At 37.4% G+C, this 22,178-nt stretch overlaps 2 protein-coding genes and 1 long non-coding RNA gene across 19 annotated transcripts; 2 read left to right on the top strand and 1 right to left on the bottom strand.

Annotated features, from left to right (window-relative positions):
• The first annotated feature begins 753 nt into the window (after positions 1–753).
• LOC137744192 (uncharacterized) lies at positions 754–3,167 on the top strand. Its single transcript, XR_015954256.1, has 6 exons — positions 754–1,307; positions 1,792–1,975; positions 2,284–2,394; positions 2,560–2,631; positions 2,716–2,817; positions 2,910–3,167. It is a non-coding gene; the product is annotated as an uncharacterized LOC137744192 (long non-coding RNA).
• LOC137744191 (choline/ethanolaminephosphotransferase 1) lies at positions 2,736–8,503 on the bottom strand. Of its 14 annotated transcripts, XM_088681665.1 has the most exons (20): positions 8,221–8,503; positions 7,558–7,762; positions 6,992–7,001; positions 6,852–6,902; positions 6,568–6,645; positions 6,354–6,429; positions 6,230–6,252; positions 6,049–6,149; positions 5,754–5,848; positions 5,567–5,635; positions 5,230–5,299; positions 4,619–4,682; positions 4,496–4,536; positions 4,305–4,389; positions 4,060–4,122; positions 3,869–3,927; positions 3,700–3,752; positions 3,491–3,563; positions 3,221–3,265; positions 2,736–3,057 (listed from the first exon to the last, which is right to left on the bottom strand). In XM_088681665.1, the coding sequence occupies exons 2-19, from the start codon at positions 7,692–7,694 to the stop codon at positions 3,244–3,246; spliced, it is 1,170 nt and encodes a 389-aa protein (XP_088537791.1). In that variant the 5' UTR covers positions 7,695–7,762; positions 8,221–8,503; the 3' UTR covers positions 2,736–3,057; positions 3,221–3,243. The 14 variants fall into 14 exon arrangements, 12 of the variants coding, with proteins under 12 accessions (XP_088537791.1, XP_088537796.1, XP_088537797.1 ...); XM_088681670.1 differs by lacking the exon at positions 6,992–7,001 and having other exon boundaries at positions 7,554–7,762; XM_088681671.1 differs by lacking the exon at positions 6,992–7,001 and having other exon boundaries at positions 7,554–7,765.
• LOC137744190 (uncharacterized) lies at positions 8,490–16,826 on the top strand. 4 transcript variants are annotated; one of them, XM_068484051.2, is made up of 11 exons: positions 8,490–9,037; positions 9,970–10,547; positions 11,384–11,561; positions 11,668–11,896; positions 12,333–12,472; positions 12,722–13,011; positions 13,188–13,400; positions 13,502–13,984; positions 14,290–14,961; positions 15,486–16,013; positions 16,193–16,826. In XM_068484051.2, the coding sequence occupies exons 2-11, from the start codon at positions 10,293–10,295 to the stop codon at positions 16,424–16,426; spliced, it is 3,222 nt and encodes a 1,073-aa protein (XP_068340152.2). In that variant the 5' UTR covers positions 8,490–9,037; positions 9,970–10,292; the 3' UTR covers positions 16,427–16,826. The 4 variants fall into 4 exon arrangements, with proteins under 4 accessions (XP_068340152.2, XP_068340153.2, XP_068340155.2 ...); XM_068484052.2 differs by having other exon boundaries at positions 8,918–9,037; positions 16,196–16,826; XM_068484054.2 differs by having other exon boundaries at positions 8,932–9,037; positions 11,384–11,586.
• Positions 16,827–22,178: the final 5,352 nt, after the last annotated feature.

A 22,178-nucleotide genomic window follows, 5' to 3' on the forward strand; every position in this document is an offset into this window, starting at 1 on the left:
TTTTACTACTATAAATAAAGGCACAAAGTAGGAGGGATAACAACACACATTCCCCTACAATTCTACAAACACATCTCTCTCACTCTCTCCACTCTTGCCGCCGGCCCCCTTTAACCTTGTCAGATAAAATAGACCACAACACGTTATTAGCACACTCATACCGCTACGCTTAGGAATCTGATGTTGAAGAATTTTTCTGCATCAAACCAGTTCATCCATATCATCAAGCAATCATGTTCTTTCAAAATAACGGTTTTTATCTCGATATTTTTGCCGCCTTGATAGCATGAACATTCACTATGAAGCATGACCCAACTTTACGTTTTACGAATTTTAGATTCTACATAAAATGTGTATGCCTCATAGTCATAATTGTTGAATTATGTGAATTTGATATTGGTTATGAATTGCATCAAATATATGTACATGCATTAAAATATTAAATTTAATATGCTTTGGAACCTAGGACCTCGAGCACTCGCCCAAGACTGCAGCTTGTGGCTGAACTGTGCCGCAGCCGAGAGCTCCAGGTGAATGTTTAACTGGTATGCAAAACTCACATAAAATTTCGAATATCAAAAGAGTTGTGTACAAGTATGGTTACCTTCTCAATTAAAAAGAAAGGTTGTTCCTTTGGTCTTAAGTGGCTCAACTCAAATTTTTCTTGATATGTTGAAAATTCAACAACAAAAATCTCCAGACCACCACATTTCGTGAACATTAATACGTTGAGTGATGGCCAATTAAAAATATGCAATCCTGAACAGAAACTCGAAAGTAGATTATCAAATTCCATAAATGTTACTTTAGAGAACCCGAACTCGTCGTTAGTGATCCTTCTTCCTTCACAACAATTTCCTCCATTAAAATATGTTATTGTGAATAGTAACTACCATGTCAATCTAAAGCTTCTCTCCCGCTCTCAAATTTCTCACTCTGTGACCTCCGTCTCCATGATTCCTCTGCAAGTCCACCACCTTCCCCCACCTTTCCTCATTTCCCAAACTACCCTTCTCCACTCTCTCTCTTCCACCTCTCAAACTGTCAAATTTTCCCCCAAGCCGAACCCCTATTCGTCTTACCCAATTTTGCTATCCAACCCCCCCTGCAAATTTCTCAGGGCAGCAGGAATCCAAACGTCGTCGCTTTGTTGAAATGAGGAAGAAAGCACTGAAATTTCCACCGAGCTCGAAGACTTGTCGCCGGACGGCATCGTTTATAAGAAGACGTTAGCGTTGGTGGAGTGCTCCATGTTTGCTGCTCTCACTGGCTTGGTATACTTCCTCAGCAATTCTCTCGCAATTGAGGTTCGTTGGGTTGGACTGAAATTTGGGTTTCTGATAATTTAGAGAAAAACCCAAATTAAAAGTTTTAATTTTGTCGATTTTGTAAGCTATGGGTGTTTTTGTTCCTGTTCTTGCGTTATAAAGTAGCAGCCTTTTCATATTTGTAGTTCTTCAGTTGGTATTAGGCTACATTGTTTCAATCGTTGATTGGTTGCAGAGATATACAAAAACAAGTTTTGAACTGTATGATAGCTATTTGGTTCTAACGTTTAAATCCTCATAAGTTAATTTTCAATTTCTTTTGTTTGTGGTATGAATTTGATGTGTATAACTAGTGTACTCGTGTCGGGTTATGCAAGAACTTCGCTGTGATTATCAGTGATGTTTTCGGAAAACGCCTGCTAGTGGTGGAAGACGTAATGATAAGAGCCTAAGAGGCACAGGGCTAACGAGAGTTTATGCATTCTTGTATAGGTTATCTTAAAAAGGTTTGGTTTTTGTGCAGGATTACTTTGGCTGCTTCTTCTCGCTGCCGATAGTGATCACCTCAATGACCCGCCATGTTTAAACTTAAGAGATTGATGTGGCGTTTTCATTACATAATTGCCATTGTTTTCTGATCGTGCTAGGTTGCAACAACTATGCTATTGCTAGTCTTGTCTGGTCCGGTGAAAGCCTTAACCTATTTGGTGAGCGTGCTATCTGTCCTGTTGTTGTTGTCATTATTGTGAATTAGTATGTATTCTGATTCTTCGTGTTCAAAAAAGTTGCTTCTTAATACTTGGAAATCTCTCCTCTCATAGAATAGCTGAGATAGGATAGTTTCATAGTTCTCAAACCATTCCAGACTAGTGATCCATACCGATTGACCAAGATGGACTAGCTAGTTCATTGTTGTTCTAGCCACTGTCGCTTTTACTTTGAACTTTATTTCTTAAAAATTTTGGTAAGAACCGTATGATACGCACTTAACATGCTAATTAATTATCTTGTGCAGCTTAATCATGGTTTAGTTGGTTTTACGATGGGAAGTTTATGGAGGTATGAAGTGATTCAAATTAGTTTACGCAGTGGCTACGGATTACTTTTTTGACATCACAGTTTTATGGTGAGTCTACTTCAGTTTTAACTGTTATGTTTCAATTTTCGTGTGCACAATTGTAATGTTTTCTCCCTTATCCCCCAAAGTTCATTGAATCTGTTCGAAGCAGTGGTTGTCTCTTAACCAGTTAAACCGCTTTAGTTGGTGGTAACAGTTCTATTATATGTGCAGGTTCGATCACTGGGTGCTGTAGGGTATGTCTTGATATCGTCGTTCTTGATAAGTGAAAACATACTTGCTTTGGTAATTAACCATCCTTTGTTTGATTCGTTTTATGTAGTACCGAGATTTGATATGTTTTCTGTTTGTGATTTGGTTTGCTTGCAGATCACTATAAACATTCATGCTTCTCTAACATTCATATTTACTGCATCGGGCATCTATTCAGTCCCGTCAATGGAAGCGATTTATGCCTTATTTGGTTATCAGGTATCTCTCTCTCTCGCTCTGCCTCTTGCATCTGCACTCTTTATATCCTAAAGTATTAAGGCTTTATATTTGTAACATGTATTGCTTAATAGCGGATCCTTCATGTTCTTGCTCCACCTACTGTATTCGGTGTTCCTTACGAGGCTCGGGATGAAAGCATCATTACGATTGCCAAGATGGCTGGAGAAGGCTATATAATTTGACTTCCTGTAAGTAAGAACCGCAACTGTGGTTTCATTTCTGTAAGTAAGAACATGGCGAAGATTCAGTATCATGTATTGTCACATTAGTCGTCATTGTTTGCTTACATTCCTGTCATGTATACATAAAACTACATTTTGGATCGAAAACAGGCAAATGTTCTATTTATCGAAACAATACATGAACCGAGAATAAAAGGTACCCTAAAGTTGACACCAGCATCACTTAAGCTTCCTTCCTAGTTACCCTGTAATTCAACAAGAAACCGCTAGTTAGGATCAAAAGTACGGTATCAATTGGCACTCCAAAGAAAAGGAACAAAATTTGGTGAACGGGAAGCAAACTGTCGTCTAGGTGAAAGAATGAGCACAGAACACCGTGCTCAATCAAATTTCAGGCTGTATTAGTCAAAAAATTATTTGGACTTGGGTGAGTAATATGCTTCGATTCTGAATGTAACACACATTCTCACCTAAAGCAATAGATTCCCAAGGCTGTTGTGATCTCGTGAATGACTGATGTTGCAAAGTGAAGATAGAGTGTCGCTGCATTCAGAGAAAAGTGAAATTCAGCCACGAGGTATGGTACCGTGTAATGAAATTCGTAAGTACATACTACATCCATAAAAATGGTAGTGTCATGTATTTCCAATACGCAAACCACCATAACAAATTACCATACCTGTAAATGCACAGTAACCAAGAAGAACCAAGCTCTCATCAACCAAAGGAACTCTGCAACAAAGAGGTAAACAGGAAGTTCAAGAAATCAGAAACATCTAGACTACCAAGAACAGAAGAATTGCGTTTTTTCTTAAAGAGCTCATGACATGATATCAAATACAACATACCCATCGTTCAGTTTAGCTGTGAGTGCATTTGCAATGGCAAATGGGAGATACAACAATGACTGCACAGAATAGAAAAACAGCAGAAGTTGTTGATATTAACCAATTCTGAGAAATATGATGCTGCTATTACAGCGTTTCCAGAAATACACTCAAAAGACTAAATTTCCAGCAGTTTTGGGATTGTTACATACCATGCACATTCCAGTTTTCAAACCCTTGGGCTCATCACACAAGTGCGCAAGAATCAATCTTCCCTGCCAAAACAGAGCTTTCCTTTCAACAACAATGGTAGAATAAACAATTTGGTTGTCTACAAGACCCCTTAGAACGACATTGGAAATCTAGCACTCACAGCACCGATAGTAAGCAATTACATTCGAGATGGACAAACCACACTTTCAAAAGATACGGTTATAAAGAAACATGGATATGTTACCACAAGGTACCCAAAAGCAAGTCCACTTCCCACAACGACTAAATGTGGATAGTTCCCCATAATGTCAGCTGGTGACAAGTAACCCCTGCAAATAAATTATTACTACTTTGAAACCATTTTTTAAAAGAAATAAAAAATAGCAATAAGTTTAAGGTAAAAAACAGGGGTGGACGCAAAGTATAAAGACATACCATGCCAAAACTCCAACCAAAAGGACTACAAAAGGGTAAATCTGAGAAGAAACAACATGAAACACCCATTAGGCCAATCCAGTGTCTAGAACTAGCATAAAATCCGAAAGATAAAAGCAATACCATTGCCAGTGCCAAAAGCATACTTGCTTTCCTTGCTTGAACAATCTTATGAACATTGGACACACTGCACACAAGCATAATCCAACATAAGGTCCAAGTGTCTAATGGCCTTCAAAGGACTCTTCTTAAGTTTATACGTGAGCTCTGAGCCTCTGACACATGAATAGTTTGGGGAAGTGGTAAACTATACCAAGGCACTCACAAAAAAAAAAAAAAAAAAAAAAAAATCATGTGAATATTAACGCCAGATTGCTGTTATATCTATAGAAAATGGTAATATTAATTGAATCCCATACCCCAAGGAATTCTAGGTTAGTAAGATCATGAAGATAGCAACATAATAGTTCTGAGTTCATGCCCACAACGTGTGGTTAGCAATGCAACCCTGCTTCTGTAGCTTGAGTCTTCACAGATATGCCAACGGTAGTATGGATAACAATTTACAGGTTCCACATAGAACCATGAGAAAAATTACAATTGAGTTGAAAAATTCATGATACATGTATTAAGAGCTCAGGAATAAGTTATAAAAGAAAAAACAGAAAGAATTATTATACATGAGAAAGTTAAGACTCAAATTTCAAAAAATTAGGGAACAGAAAATTTCATACTTGAATGTGAGCGTTGGGATGACAGCAAAAGCTATCATTAGATACAACACAGCTTTGTTTGTTGGGATTTCTGAAGTAAAAAAAAAAAGGAACTAAATTTCGGACCAACTGCAATGGAAGTAGTATATGTTGTGAAGCAGCCAAAGAAATATTCATCCACAACAAATATAAAAAAAGGTAATCAAACCGTGTACATGTCAAAGAGACATTGAGCTCTATATAGATAGGTACTGCAAATTAAATACAGAAATATAGCATGCAGTCAAGTCTTGCAAAATGTAGTGTTTGATGCCAAATATCACTTGTACGGTATCAACTAAATTAGGATCGGCCTTACCACTAAGAATGGGGACCCAACTCAGAAAAGGCAAAGACTTTCCAAATTGTAGAGCCCACCACTCAGAACCTGAAAATGTAAAGAAATAAATGTACTTAGAGAAAAGAAGAGTTTTTAGATATTGGTTTAGAAGTTAACTTCAAGCTGTACATACAAGTAGAGTAGCAGAATGAAATTAGGAGTTTACCAACGATAGCTGTGAAAAAATGGGCCAAATATATCAGCATTAGACCCTCCGTGGGCCCATTAACAGCAGGAAGGATTAGGGTATTGGTAAAGTAACTGGATCAACAAAGTCATAAATCAGAACATTCTATTTTTACATGTGAAATATTCTATGCAGGGTCATGGAGTGAACAAACTTATATGCTAGCATATCGAATCAACCCACTCCCCCACTCCTTTCCCCAAGAAAAAAAAAAAAAGAGGTGGTATATTCCCGAATGACTAATAACAAAATCAAACTCAGTTGGACAACTTACAACTCCCAAGTAGCAAAGTAAAATGGAACAGCTGAAATCACCCAGAACCAGAAAGTAGATCTTCCAAACATCGCAGTACTTCCAAAGGCCAATGCTTCGAACTAAACAAGCACATATAAAATATGAAAAAGAAACTTGAATTCTAGGGTACCAAATGACCAGAAAAGACGAAGACACATACCGCACACGCAAGGGCATCACAACCTGCAATTCATTGAGATCCGCCAGAATATAAATCATCAATATTCAATTGTGAATGTACCAAGGCAATAGAAGAAAAAAAAAACATGATAGCAGTGCATTACCATGGTCGAAAAGTTCCCCCAGTGGACTCGAGGAATTTGTCTGTCTTGCTTGTTTCCCATCAACGGCATCAAAGGTCTAAGATTTTTTTGTGAAAAACAGGAAAGTGATAGAAAATGAGACAACGAAGATAGAAATAAAACAGCAATGTGTAACAATAAATAGGACACCACAGAAAAATCAAAGGCAACTCTGCTTGGATGTATTTAAGCAAACCTGGTATAAGAAAAGTAGCAATCCATGAGCGAAATTAACCCATCTAGGAGGAGCTGAATCCAGTCGTGGTGAATATATCTGGGAAAAACACATAACACAAATTCACGGGAAGCTTACTAAATAATAACATTCCCATTTTAAGCATCATGCACACCATAACCAGAGTAAAGGATAAATGTGAACATTTCTAAAACTAAATGTGAAGCTTGAGTTAAAAGATTAGCATTATAAACAGGAAAACCTAACAGCAGAAAATTAAAAGATGATAAGAAAAAACCACTCACATAGCCAAGCAGAGCGGATGTGAGCAAGAACATGAATCCTATTAGAGTTATCTGGCAAAAAAATAAAGCATAATCATCAATAGAAAGGCAACAGTTTCAAAAAAAAGATTAAGCATAGTTGGGAGTAAAGGTCACTCTACCATGTTGGGCCTGAAGAAAAAGTCAGAAACGGAAGAGTGGGAAGAAACCAGGGAAAAAAGGAAAACGTTAGCAAACATCAGTAAAAAGCACAAACATGTGATGTTAAAAATCACAATCAGTGAAGGAGAGATTATCTAGTCTCAGAAAAAAAAAATGCTATAAATTTTCATTCTTGTAAGTCCGCATATCAACCACAAGAAATATTCCATCTTCTAAGCAAAACATAGAAGCATATTGCTGGGTTTGTAAATTTACATGAAGTCAGCTAAAGATCTCGAACTCGACATGCAAATTACTACAAATGTTTACTTGTCCATTTCGAAGTATTCTTAAAATAAATGCATCAAACGTAGACCAGTGAATAACATAAATCCATGATAAACCCAGCAGAAACTACAAAAACAGAAAACTTATGCACCTAAATTTGAGAACAAAACATGAGCGCTTATAACACCAGAAAACTCATGACCTTACCCACCAATTAAAGCCAAAGAGAAGAGTATATAAAGTTAACTTAAGTCAATCAGTAATCAATAAAATCAGAGAAGAAGATTAAGAAACTTACGGCATCCAAAGGGGAAAGATTTTAACGAAGCTACTCCAAAAGGGTTGCAAGACATATTTGGCAGTGTAAGAGTGATCCACGCCACTGTACTTGTATTTATGCAAAGCAGCCACACCATGTGCCCCAATATACCCCATCTCTTCCAAATCAAGCTTCGATTTTTCACTTCGAAACAAAATTGCAAATAGGCCTCAGTACAACCAACCTGCTACCAAAACGAACTGAAATAACTCAATCCACGCATCTGAACAAACCCATCACTGAATACAATCATGCATGCTTGTAAACTTGCCAGCCAAGATAATTGGATCAACACGAAAATCCAAGTTCAAATTTTTGTGATTCAACACATTAATCATCTCATCTGGGTAATGCCCAGAATGCAATAAACATACCATATTTGCCTAAAATTATATAATTTATACTTTTAGCAATTAGAAACTATAAATTAGAAAGAAAAAAAATTGGAAAAATCTGGTAAAATTACTGTTTTCTTTACAAAATCATCATCAACATGAACAAATATAACCCCATAATTACAGGCTTAATTCAACATATAATTATATGCGAAAAAAGCAACAAATTCAAACAACATATTCTAAACATCAAAACATAATTTAATGTAAAAAGCAACAAATTCAGAGAAAAAATGATTTCACTCACAAATATGCGAAATTGTTAGGCACTCTTCAGAGGACCGGGTGATGGCTATCACCCTTCGCGGAAACCTTAAGATTCGGGAATCGACACCATAATTGAACGAGCCGGCGGACGGCGAGGTAATTGAGATCTCAAATCGATTTGGTACTGGATTGGAACGAAAACCCTAGAGATTTTGATTGCTGCTTTGCTTAATTGGCCGTTTTGTTTTTCTGAAAACCAGAGAGGTGTGGGGCTTATTTATAGGTGACGTGAGAGGGCTTCGACGATTTGCCCACTGCGTGATAGTTTAATTTTTATTGAACGGATCATAAGGCGGTGCGAATCTGTAATCGTCGGCAGTGACCGAGTGGCTCCAACGCCAATCGTCGTTCTGAGCGTGGAGGTGTGGTAGGGTCGGATTAGTGATGAGCTGTTTCTTCTCGCCCCGTTTATTTCTTCAATACTTTTGGGAGATATTTTCGGGGAATGATTCTTTCCGCTCCTTTTTTCTGCTCCTTCTTCCCTCCCTGTCTCATATTTGAACGATGATAATTAAGTTACGTCAACATCTCATCAGACCACCCAACTCTCTCTCGCACGCACACGCGCCAACGCCATCTCCGTCAAATCCAAGTACCACCACATTTTACTTCACCCAACAATTCTAATCCCCAAAATGCCCATGTATTTCAAAGAATCGGTTCTCTCGTCTCTCTCTGAAGCGTTTATGCCCTTCAGCAGATTCCCTGTTTCTTTCAGAACAGAACGCAACACAGCAAGAGCTCCTTTAAATTCTCTTTCTCTCTCTCTCTCTCTCTCTCTCTCAGAGGAAAAACAGGTGATTTTATTTTCGTATTATCCCTTCGGTAAATTTTGATGATGTGAGTTAATTTCTGAGCTAATTATCTCTGTTTTTGTGATTTATTTTCGTGTTATCCTTTTCTTGGGTAAATTTTAATGATTTATTTTGGAATGGTGGGATCCATTTGAGTTGGTGAGTTAATTTCTGAGCTAATTATCTCTGTTTTTGTGATTTATTTTAGTTTCTGGACAATGGGTATTGGTGTTTTCTGGTATTTCGGTGTGTTTTGGTTTTGGGAACCACCATTCTTGGTGGTTAGTTTGTTCTTCACATTGCTCTTCTTACCATTCCAGTATTGTTAGTTTCGTATCTCATTTTTCTTATCGGAAGTCCTTTTTCTGGTGGTGGGCATGGTTTGGTTTGATTGGTACTGTTCAAATTCATGTGATTCTTCTTTTATTTGGATTTTGAAAATTATAACTCGATTCGTAGATTTGTAGCGAGTCATTGTTGTGATGAAGTTTGAATTTTGAATTTTTGAGTCGATTGGGTGTTAAAGTTTGAATTTTGAATCGATTGGGTGTTAAAGTTTGAATTTTGAATCGATTGAGTGATTCGGGGATTTGTTTCGAAAATTTCATCTTTCGATTTGTCATCGGACTATTGGCCAACTGATGAGGAGAAGTGGGTAGACGAACAAATCTTGTATGGATGGATTATATTCTGTACTGAAAGTAGACGAGCAATGTGGTCCATGTAAGAGCTGATATAGTGATCTTACCATTAATTGCCAATATGTGAAAAAAAAGCATCTACGTAATTTGGGGTAGAATTTTACTTTCATTTCTAGCATTTTTAGGATGGAATTGGCAGTCATTCAGGGTGTAGCTGTACGACATAGGTAATATATCCTTTTGGAAATCCATGCAATTTGTTTAATTATTAAAGTTGTTTCAAATTTGTTTCAGTTGGTCAGCGTGAAGGGTATATTGTACTGTCAGAGTAACTTCGAATACAGTCTCTCGCGTCACTTGTCTACTGAATGTCTCTGTTAGAGGAGGAACGGTGATTGGGGTCTGTGAGGGGATTGTGTTCAGCACAAGGATGCCGACGATGGCATAGCTACTTGGCTATCTAGATATTGGATTGGAAATCAAGTGGAACATGGATTAGACGACACCAACTTCAACAAGAGCCTCCAGGGTTTGTTGGTCATGAACTGACATTCTACTTGTCTGGTGACAACATATTAATGGTTACGTAGTGGCATTCAACCTTGTTTTTTATACTAATGGAAGCCTCACCTCAAGGACAAAGGGCTCCTCGCAAATTTCTGTCAACTGGAACCCAGAAAGATCTTTGCCTTGTTGTGCGAGAAGGATCATTGGCTGATGTGGATTCAGCACTAGGTTTACTGAAGAAGAGTGGTGGTGATATAAATTCAAGAAATATTTTTGGTCTCACTCCTCTTCATATTGCAACATGGAGAAACCACATTCCCATTGTTAGGAGGCTTCTTGCAGCTGGCGCTGACCCAGATATTAGGGTTTGTTACTTTACCGATCTTTATGTGACATGAATGCTTTTATGTTGTTGATAGTGGCTATTAAGTTGTTTGTTTTATATGCTTGAGATTTATTTATAGGAAAATTAATGAAATGGGCTTGAAAACTTTGAGTTTTAATGATAAGGACAAAATAAAGGGTAAAATGAATAGTACCAGGATTGACTTTTTAGTGTAAAAATGTGGTTTTTTGTTAAAGTGAACAGTACCGCAGACTTTTCGTTAAAACTCCCTTTATTTATTTCTTATTGCCAATCATGTTTTTGAGTTGCTGTCTATTGTGACTTCCATAAAATTCAGTTAATCATATCTGCAGTTAAATAAATGTTCTAGGAAATAACAAATTATTAGAGACATAAAGCAACCAGAGGTCAAGGATATAATCTAACTGCTATGATATCATCCCATGATATGATATCATTTGTTTCACTTAATTTCCATGTTGAGTTTCTAGTAAATTGCAAATCTAAGTTTTTACCATGTACAAAAATGGTAAATAAAAGAATTACCCAATTTTTAGAGAACTACAATTTAAAACTGTTTGGCCATGAATTTTTACAAATAGGCCTCATTTGCAAAGAATGTGACAATTTTGTGATTTTATGGTTTTTTAATGCTTTTACTTTCTGGAGGCTATAATTTCCAATTATTTCAAACACTTTGATCAGGAAAGTAAGATTCATTCATATAACAAAATGAATTGATATTTTGAGTGATACTTTTGTGTTTTGGTTGGGTTTCATTTTTAATTTTCATTTAATATCGAAACTGGTTTTTATGATTTCTCTTTGCATGGCCCTTTGTATCCTTTATTGCAGGATGGGGAATCTGGATGGAGTGGCCTTCACAGAGCTCTCCATTTTGGTCATCTTGCAGTGGCAAGTATACTTCTCCAGTCTGGTGCTTCTATCACACTAGAGGATTCTAAATCTCGAACACCTATCGATCTCCTCTCTGGGCCTGTCTTGCAAGTTCTTCAAAATGGACACAACTCTGGTATCTACCGCTGTGTTTCGCCAAGGTTTCTGAGGATCATAATATATTTTTTCAGACTGATCTTACTTGTGCTTAGAGATTAGCTGATTCCTGTTGTTGTCTTCAGTTACGACAGAGGTTTATAGTTGGGGGAGTGGTACAAACTATCAACTTGGAACTGGAAATGCACACATACAAAAGTTGCCATGCAAGGTTGATGTTCTTCGTTGTTCTTTAATCAAGTTGGTTTCTGCTGCTAAGTTCCATAGTGTGGCAGTCACTTCTCGAGGAGAAGTCTACACTTGGGGGTTTGGAAGAGGAGGACGACTTGGTCACCCTGATTTTGATATACACAGGTACGGACATTTACTATAATATAAGTTTATAACCTTGGTTGATTTAGCATTTCCACATACTGTGTAAAGTTAGGTACCGAACAGTTCTTAATGTGTGAATTGTTTGGACAAATTAAATTCATTAACATAAGCAAATTTAAGGGTGTAATACTCGTAACATTATATATCCATGTATGGGTACACTATTATGCTTGTCCTTATGTATGAATGTAGTTTCTAAGTTGAAGGAACTTTTCATCTTGAACTTGTAAAAAGATGAGATGCAAGGGAAAAAAGCAGTATATTTCTGAAGGTTTATTCACTGTATGAAGTAGAAGTCAAGTTTTGTCACCTTTCACTAAAAAAATGTGGCTAATCGGTTGAAATCTGCATGCTTTACCTAGTTACACTTTTTTGCGAATCGCCAGTCAAATCCATTTTATGATATGCATTTCAGTGGTCAAGCTGCAGTTATCACACCGCGTCACGTGACATTTGGTATAGGGTCCCGTCGGGTGAAGGCAATTGCGGCAGCTAAACATCACACCGTTATTGCTACGGAGGGTGGGGAAGTGTTCACCTGGGGGTCCAATAGAGGTAAATCATATGGGGATTTAAACTGCCAACTAAAAGGGTTTGCAATTTTCAAATTACTTACCGATCATGATACAAGAAACACAAATTTTGTATTCTTTAGTCAATGGCTACATTCACAATTCAACTTGTAAGAAAATTGTTTTGTTTCCTTTAATGTATTCGGGCATTAATAAATGGCTCATCTGTGATCAATTTATTGCTGAGATTGACGACCATAGAAAATTGATTCATTCATGTGATGTTATGCAGAGGGTCAGCTTGGCTACACTTCCGTGGATACCCAACCTACACCTCGTAGAGTGAGTTCCCTTAGGTCAAAAGTTGTTGCAGTTGCTGCCGCCAACAAGGGCACTGCTGTTGTTTCAAACGGTGGTGAAGTTTTCACATGGGGGTGCAATAGGGAGGGTCAGCTTGGCTATGGTACATCGAACTCTGCTTCAAACTACACTCCAAGATTAGTTGAATCCTTGAAAGGCAAGGTTTTTAAAGGGGTTGCAGCAGCAAAATATCACACAATTATCTTGGGAGTTGATGGGGAGGTAATTTTTAACCTGATTTAAAAATTGCATATTTTTCAATAGGCTCAAACATTAGTACTTTTATCTGGTATTCAGTTCACGATACATTTATAGACTATGTTCGTACCTGGGATCTTGTGAAAACTTTCCTCTATCTGCCTTATTTGAGCCTAATTCTGTAAGTATTTATGTGCCAGGTATACACTTGGGGTCATCGCATTGTCACGCCAAGACGTGTTTTAATTGCAAGAAACTTGAAAAAGAGTGGAACTACCACTTTGAAGTTTCATCGCAAGGAACGGCTTCATGTGGTTTCTATAGCTGCAGGGATGGTATTTAGCACAGCTCTGACAGATGATGGCGCATTATTTTATTGGGTGTCATCAGATCCGGATTTCAGATGCCAGCAGGTTTTACTTTAGTAAATTAGTGATTTGTTGATTGTTTTATCCTTTGGGCGACGCATGTTAAATCACTAATCTTCTCTCTGTTCTTTTGTTTGTTTGTACAGCTGTATTCTTTGGGTGGAAGAAGTATGGTGAACATATCTGCAGGGAAATACTGGACTGCGGCAGTTACAGCTACAGGTGATGTTTACATGTGGGATGGGAAGAATGGTAAGGATAAGCCACCAGTTGCGACTCGGTTACATGGAACGAAGCGGGCTACTTCAGTTTCTGTAGGCGAAACACACTTGTTGATTATTGGCTCCCTTTATCACCCTGCCTACACTTCCAATAACCCTCCGAAGCAGAAGTCAAATGCCAAAGATGAGCTAGAAGAGCTTGATGAAGATCTTATGTTCAATGACATGGAGTCTGACAATGTTTTACCTACCATCCAAAATGATGATGCTGGGAAGAAGCCCATACCGAGCTTGAAAAGTCTTTGTGAAAAAGTGGCTGCAGAGAATCTAGTCGAGCCACGAAATACTATTCAACTGCTCGAAATTGCCGATTCACTCGTGGCAGATGATTTGCGGAAGTACTGTGAGGTATTCTTTGACTGCTCAATATTTGAAGGAAAAGTTATTTAACTTTTAATCTGTCTCAAATTGTACCTGATTTGAATCTCTCCCTCCCTCTGTCTGTGTGTGTGGTTGGATGGGCGTATCACTGATGGCTGAAATTATCAGATAGGTCTTTGTATTTTCCTAAAATTTGTCCAAAAAACATTTGATATTTGAGCTGCGCCATTGCCTTATGTTTCTGGTTTTGCAACTTGTGATGCAAATTTTTCTATTTTACATGTTATATTAGTTGATTTTAATTATTGGGGCTGTTCTTTTTTTAACTGCAGGAGATTGCCATACGCAACCTTGACTATATTTTTATGGTATCATCACAAGCTATTGCTAGTGCTTCACCAGATGTTCTAGCTAACCTTGAAAACGTATTGGACCTAAGGTCATCTGAACCATGGAGTTACCGTTGTTTCCCAACTCCTACAGCTACTTTTCCTGCTATTATTTATAATGAAGAGGAAGATAGTAACGGTGAGGTTCAAAGGACGCGTGACGGCCATACAGAGCAATCCATCTGGAAAAATGAAATCCACCAAAGAGCAGATTCCTTTCTTCAACCCAAAGATGATCCAAATCATGGTATTGAAAAGCAAGTTCGAGCCTTGCGGAAAAAGCTGCAGCAGAGTGAGATGCTTGAAGTAAAACAGTCTAGGGGGCAAGTTCTTGATGACCAGCAAATTGCAAAGCTCCAAACGAGGTCAGCTCTAGAGAGCTCGCTGGCTGAGCTTGGTGTTCCAGTTGAGACACCACAGTTGAAGACACCATCCTCAGTTTTGCTAGATGGAAAAGGGAACAAAAAGGTTGAGCCATCCAAAAAACAGAAGAAAAGGAACAAAAAGATGGCAACACAAGTGGATATGGGGTTGTGTTTTTCGGGAAATGAAGTAGAACTAAACCATGCAAATGGTTTCTTGAATACTGAAACCTCTCAAACCTCAAAGGATAAGGTGAGCTTGTGAATTTTTTGAATTAATTTTCTTATCAAGATTGAGTAAATGATGGTTATCGACTACAAATCTATTGTCAGTTCATGTTAAGCTGATTTTGTTTTTCTTTTGTGACTTTGAAACTTTAAATGGGCTTAGGAATCTTTTCAATAATAAGGATTTACGGGTTTAGCATGTGCATAATGAAGCATTATGTAGATAGAGGTATTGAATTTGACCTTCCCTTAATTACTTCCTATATCACTTCACCCCACCTAGATGGGAAAATGTATATATTAAACATCAAGGTGCACACACTAGCGCAATCATTTAGCTTGATCTTGCCATGCTATTTACTCACTATTATAACTTGCATTTCTTAATTTTCATCAGATTATTGGCTTCTTGCTAAACAAGGGCTTGATTTTTGTGACCCTTGCGTCTGTTTAAATGTCATATGGCCTAGTGCGAACAGAAATTTTATATTATGTATGTCGAGCAATTCATCTCATTTTCTAAATTGTTTGAAATTTTACGTGTGATAGGAGGAGGATGCCATGATTGAAGGGATTGCGACAAGCCAAACCAATCAAGAGTCAGCTTTGTGTGTTAAGAAGGACAATTTCAACCTAACAAATAACAAGTGTTCATCACCAATAGTGTCCAAGAAGAAGAATAAAAAGGGTGGACTTTCTATGTTCTTGAGTGGCGCTCTTGATGATGCCCCAAAGTGTGTTGCACCCCCTCCACCTTCCCCAAAAAGTGAAGGCCCAGCATGGGGTGGGGCTAAATTTTCCAAAGGGTTTGCATCCCTTCGTGACATTCAGGATGAGCAAAGCAAAACCAAGGAGAGTCGGTCAACTAGGAACAAAAGTCACCCGGAAGATCCTTTCGATGATACAAGTGATGGAAAGATTCGTCTGAGTTCATTTTTACCTTCCAAGCCGATACCATTGGTTTCAACCCATACTTCACTGGCATCTGATGGAGATAGAGGTACACCTCGTTGGACTGCTTCAGGAACTCCTCCCCTTGTTTCTCGCCCATCTCTGAGGGACATCCAAATGCAGCAGGTATATGATTTGCACCCTCTTTCTCGTATATTATGTGTGCCGACATTTTATTATCTTTCTTATGTGTTAGGAATTCTGTATTTTAACTTTGGGTTAAGTTCTTGTTACTGCATTGTGAGTGATGATGTTTTGACGGATTTAATTTAATTAACTCTTACCCGTCTTTTTATGTCTCAAAGCAGGGCAAGCAACACCAGAGTGCATCCCACAGTCCAAAGACAAAAACCGCCGGATTCTCGGTCACAAGTGGTCAGGGATCGCCACTGGATACTTGTGGAGTGAACCGCTGGTTCAAACCGGAGGTAGATCAACCGTCACCAATTCGGTCAATTCAGATCGAGGAAAAGGCTATGAAGGAGCTTAGGCGCTTCTACGACAGTGTTAAGATTGTCAAGAAGCCGATAGTAAATTAGGTAGAAATTTAGGATAACGTAGCAGCACTTGTTTTCTCCTCATCCTCCCTTTTATTCTCTTTTTGGACCATTTTTGCTCTACGAAGGATAACGATAAATGCAGAGGTGTCGGCATGATAAGAGACCGTGCAGGATGGATATCGTCATGATTCATGAGAGTCGAACATGAGGCCCTACTTAATAATGAAGAATGAGAACATGCGGCCAATACTTACCAAATTGTACAGATTAAAAGTTTGTGAATTTTTTTTATTTTTTTGCCGAAGCCTGAGGTATTCCACACCTCGAAGTATATGACTAATCTTCAGTGAGGTCCAAAACACAAAGTTTGTGATTTGAATAATGTGTAAATGTATCATCATATACTTTCCTTTTCTAATAAATGTATCGCCATGTCTCAACATAATATTTTTTTCAACTTTGTTCTACCCTTATTATGTTGACGTTAAGCTACATTATAGGTAGGGGTGGATTTTATCAAATTACCGTGCCAACTGAATTACTAATCGTACCAAATCGATTTTGTGTCAAACTTTTTGTCTTAATTGGCAATGGCACAGTAATGTACTGAACTGAAGTTTTCTGGTACGGCTAATACGATATTATTACCACGATATTACCGTACTGTACCGAAAAATATAAATCTATATTATTATATATATTTAGTGTTTAGAACATGAAATATATACAAAATAATCATGAAATATATATAAAATAATATATATATATATATATTTATATATATAGAGAGAGAGAGAGAGAGAGAAACTTTAAGAGAAGGGATCCTCATTTTTTTTATAAAAATAGAGATTAATTGTGGGGTCCACACTACATTGAACTTTAACAATCCCCATCTATTTTTCAAGTTGTATCTCATATATCATCCTTGCAAAATATTAGCCAAATCGGAAATGTTTAAGACATCTAATTGGGTTCAAAGAAATTAATAAATATTTTGTTATATAAGAAAGAATGAAATTTTATCTTGATAATTAAATAGGCAAATAGTTTCGGATTGAATTAAATTTTTGCAAGGATGATCTATGAATCAAGACTTACAAAATAAACGGTTCGGATCGTTAAAGTTCAATATGAAGTGAGCCCCATCTAATCCCTATTAAAAAAAAAAATGAGAATCCCTTTACATAAAGACCTGTCTATATATGTGTGTATCTACAATGAGCGTCAATTACATGAAATATGCTGGGATTTGTGTTGGTGTGCTGCTGTCTGTGCTTTCCACTCTGTGCTTTGTTGCCTGCAGTTTTTTACTGTCTGTGCTTGCTACCTGGTTGCTTCAAGTATGATTAACTCATCTCAAATGTATGAATTAGCTACATAGTTATATAATAGGAAACTAATGAAAATGGATTGAAAACTTTGAGTTTTAATGATAAGGACAAAATAAAGGGTAAAGTGAATAGTATTAGGATTGATTTTTTAGTGTAAAAATATGGTGTTTCATTAAAGTTAGCAATACCATGAGTTTTTTTGTTAAAGTTCCCTATAATAATTGTGCATGTAAAATATGAGATAAGGGCATAAGAATTGAAAAAGGTGGGCCTTGAATTGGGTTGATGAAAAAAAGATTTAGATTTTGGCCCAAAAGAGTGGTCCAAAACAAAGTAGTAATTACCATTACCATACCATATCAACCGATTATTTGACATATCAAACTTCGGTAGTACTCAAAGTTTGGCAAGTTAATGGTAATCGATTTTGCAATACCATAAGTCTGGTATGGTAATTGATACGGGAGTTTTGATACGGTAACCGTACCGAAACCACCCCTAATTATAGGGATGAAGATTTGTTCTACCTTTATGTTGATGTTAAGCGACATTATAGGGATGAAGATTCAAATTTAGCTGCAAACAAAACATACCCTGTTATATTTAATTTGACTAAATTGAAGTCTGTGCGATATCACGAATTTAGAACGCTAACAACATTTCCAACTAAAAATAGCGGATGCAAGCAAACTCTTCATTAAAACATTTTTGTTCTACATTCTTAGCAATTTGGGACTTGAGATTTTAAAATCAGGGAGTTGTATTCATAATTTTGATGTTTGTCCGTTGGCAAAGCAAACTCGCCAACCATTTAGCCTTAGTTCTATTTCAACTTCAAGTAGTTTCTCTTAATACATTGTCGCATTTGGGGTTAGAATTGGTCGCACCCTGAACCGAGGAAACCATTTAGCCTTAGTTCTATTTCAACTTCAAGTAGTTTCTCTTAATACATTGTCGCATTTGGGGTTAGAATTGGTTGCACCCTGAACCGAGGAAACATATCAATCCACTCTTGAGTACCCAAAACTCTGTATAATCTCACCTTGATGCGCCCCGCGCCATTTCCCCCCCCCCCCCCCCCCCCCCCCCCCCCCCACATTTGTTGTGAACCACGTATATATATTCCCTGAGAAATCCAGATCATTGAACTGACATTGCTCTACGGAGACCCTCCATTTGCCTTTGACGCCGAATATTACCCCTCCTGCTCGTTGTCACATAGGGAATCCAGCAATTGCCAGGACTTATAACGCTCGCATGTTGCTGGAAAACCATAAAAGTCAGTCAGTCGCCAATAATTCACATCCTCAGGAGCACCCACATCGAAATCGACATGGTTCTGTAAGACCGTAAGCTTAAATTAAGTTCCTCCTTCCATAATACACATAGACCTCTCGAGCCACCTCTACTATCAACTGTGAAACTTCGATCCTAATTCAACTTCAATCACAGTCGTTCCATGTGACGAGCATTACTTTTGATATCAGCATAATATAAATGTGACATTAATAGTGGTAATGATGATGTAAGGTGAGATGAAATCAAATTAAATTGATCTTAATGGATACCCATTAACAACCCAATGGATTGATTTGCCAAATCTACCCTACATATCATTTCTTTCACTAACCCTAATGAAACCAAATACATGATCCTGCCGGGTGACGAAAGGATAATACTTAGGTACTCACTTACCTTTTTTTTTTTTAACAAATAATATTATCTGAGAATGTGGGCTTAGTCTCACAATGAGTTAGCAATAATATGGTTCAAATTCTTCTTTGGTTAGAATCGAACCTAAGACCTCTCACTTACAAGTGAAAAGGAATATCACTAGACTGTAATATTAAGTGGCAGGTACTCACTTACTTTATAAACTCACCTTTTTATTTAGGTCTAATGATATTTTAACACATTTTATTGTTTTAAAAATAAGAAACACATTAACTAATTTTTCTTGAACTTTAAAAACAAGAAACACGTAACATCTTTTTATTGGGTTAAATTTGAAAATAAGTATATAAGGTACTCATATTTAGGAGGCTGATGGGGTACCAACTCATGGATGGGTGGGGGGACTTCCCCTATTATCCGTAACGCAAACACATTCGCCAACAAAGCAACTCTTCAATTTGCCTGGTTTACAATCAATCTTGTACTCGCAATCCCTGTAATGTCTGCATTGGGGCTCGCCTTCTTCTACCGCCACGGCTGACTTGGGAATGCAAACGCATTTGCCATCACGGTAAAGTTTGAGGCCACCCGGATTACATTTAATTAGAAAGTCGCAATCAACGTCACGATTGCATACTTTTGCGCTGGCTTCTTCTACTAGCGCTGCAGCTCCCACTTCTGCAGTTGATCCTGACAACATCGATACGCCTGAAAAATATACATAATACATTGATCATGCAAATGTTAGATGATTAAAATATGTAAAGATTAATATGGAACTAATCTTGTACATGTAATTTCAGCAATGAGAGAGAGACTGACAGATTGCAATACTGCAAAAGGTGGCAAAACCCATTTTGAAAGAAAAAACCATTGTTTTGTTATGTGATGAGGATTGAGGATGAAGACCAAAATCTTTGGTTGTTGATGTGAGCTCCTCAGTTGGCTTCCTCAATATTTATACTGGGTGATTTGACTCCATTAATTTGTGGATAGAAAAATAAAAATGGAAGACAAAATAAAATTTTAAATCTGATATGGATTTTGCTACCTACCCATTTTTGGACCTGACATTTATAATTAATATAGATTACAACTACTAAATTTGACCATATTTTATGGCAAAACACACCTATTTTTTGTGGATTAGTTACCAAGTAAAATCTCATTTCCTTTGTGTAATATAACTTGCAAATCATGTTTGAGGGAGTTCTCTCAAAATCTTAAAATTCACATGAGATTTGTTAAATCACTATGAAAGCTCTTCAAATTCACCAAAATCTTTCATTTTTTAGAAATTCTTTTAAATTCAAATCCTAATTGAATAGGCTTGTCATGCACTCTTTTTAAATTCTAAATGAACACATCCGAATTTATAAAATTTTAAGCTGAATTTTCAATAAATAATTTGAAAATTTAATTGAATACCTCTAAGGAGAAGAATTTATTCAAAACAATAAATTGCAAACATAGGCCAACACACAAAATAAGACCAGAAATACAATTGGACCTCCCAGCTAATTAAGAGAAGCTCAACTAAGAGCTCAACACTACAGACAGAACAAAAGAAGCTTCTCGACCCCAGCATCCACCGCCGTCGTAGTGTTTTAAACACCTGAGCAGATGTGCCCACCGGAGCTTTACGCACCCTCTCAAATGGTCGCAACAAATTGCGATGAAAACTGACTGCAGATCGAATTGAAAGTGGTTGGGGAAGACAGACGTCCAAGAGGAGATGAAGTTTGGTAAATCAGGAAAGACAACTGGGAGAAAAGTTAGCATAAGAACTGAAAAGAAGAAACAGATAACAAAAGGAAAAGTTTTCCTCCGACCCCCGCCACAGCAAGGGCCTGCGGTAACGAATTTATACGCTGGAGAACTCACTCACACAATCGGTGGGAAAGACTCTGAAAAAAAAATTGACCTATTGAACTTTATATGAAACTTATTTTTCTTCAACACGTAACACAATTCCTCATGCCATAAAGAACACAGTGTATCCTAAAACCAATCTAGTTGAAAATAAACGGACCAACAAACAAAATATAACTATGAACATATTTTATTAAATGAGATTGCCGAAACAGTTACATACCTCGAAAATTACTACAATGTGAATGAATTGTTATTCATACTAAATCATAAGCTATTTATAAAGAACAAAACCTAGAAACCTATTTCTAATAGGCTAGCTCATACACTAAACTAACAAGCAAACTCAAATAATTGTAAGTGATCCAACCATATGTTCCCTTGATGGATGCTCTTGTTGCAGCAATTGGCTTCCAGGAACCGAAGGCCAAGGCGTAACTGAAATGTTTTATTTGGTTCAAAAATGTGTCGAGCAATTGGCTTCACGGGCAAGCTTTCTCGAACTTGGTTCAAAACCCTTGATCAGCTGCCGATGACTGTAGGAGACTGCACATTATCACCCATTCTCTCCTTTGAATATGGCCTGACTACAACGCCCACCAATTCCAACTAGGAACCATTTAGCTACTCATCGTCAGTAATTTGTTGACGTCAGCTACTCTTGAATAATTGATGGAACTCATTTAGCTAATCTTCAATAAGTATGTAATTAGGTAAATATTAGAGAAAATTACACGTTAACCCCTGCTGCATATTAGGGGCCGTTTCACTTTGGTTCCACCAGCATAATAATTCAGTACAAATGACTCAGAGGAACTTGATGATGAATACTGGCCCAATGACGGATGGGACTAAAGCATGCGGAAGCGTGGTGGATAGTGGCAAGACCAGACGTGAGAAATTGTAGAATAGTA

The sequence above is a fragment of the Pyrus communis genome, chromosome 12 (assembly GCF_041283825.1).
Source record: "Pyrus communis isolate YQ-2024b chromosome 12, ASM4128382v1, whole genome shotgun sequence".
In the NCBI taxonomy this organism is placed as follows: Eukaryota; Viridiplantae; Streptophyta; class Magnoliopsida; order Rosales; family Rosaceae; genus Pyrus; species Pyrus communis.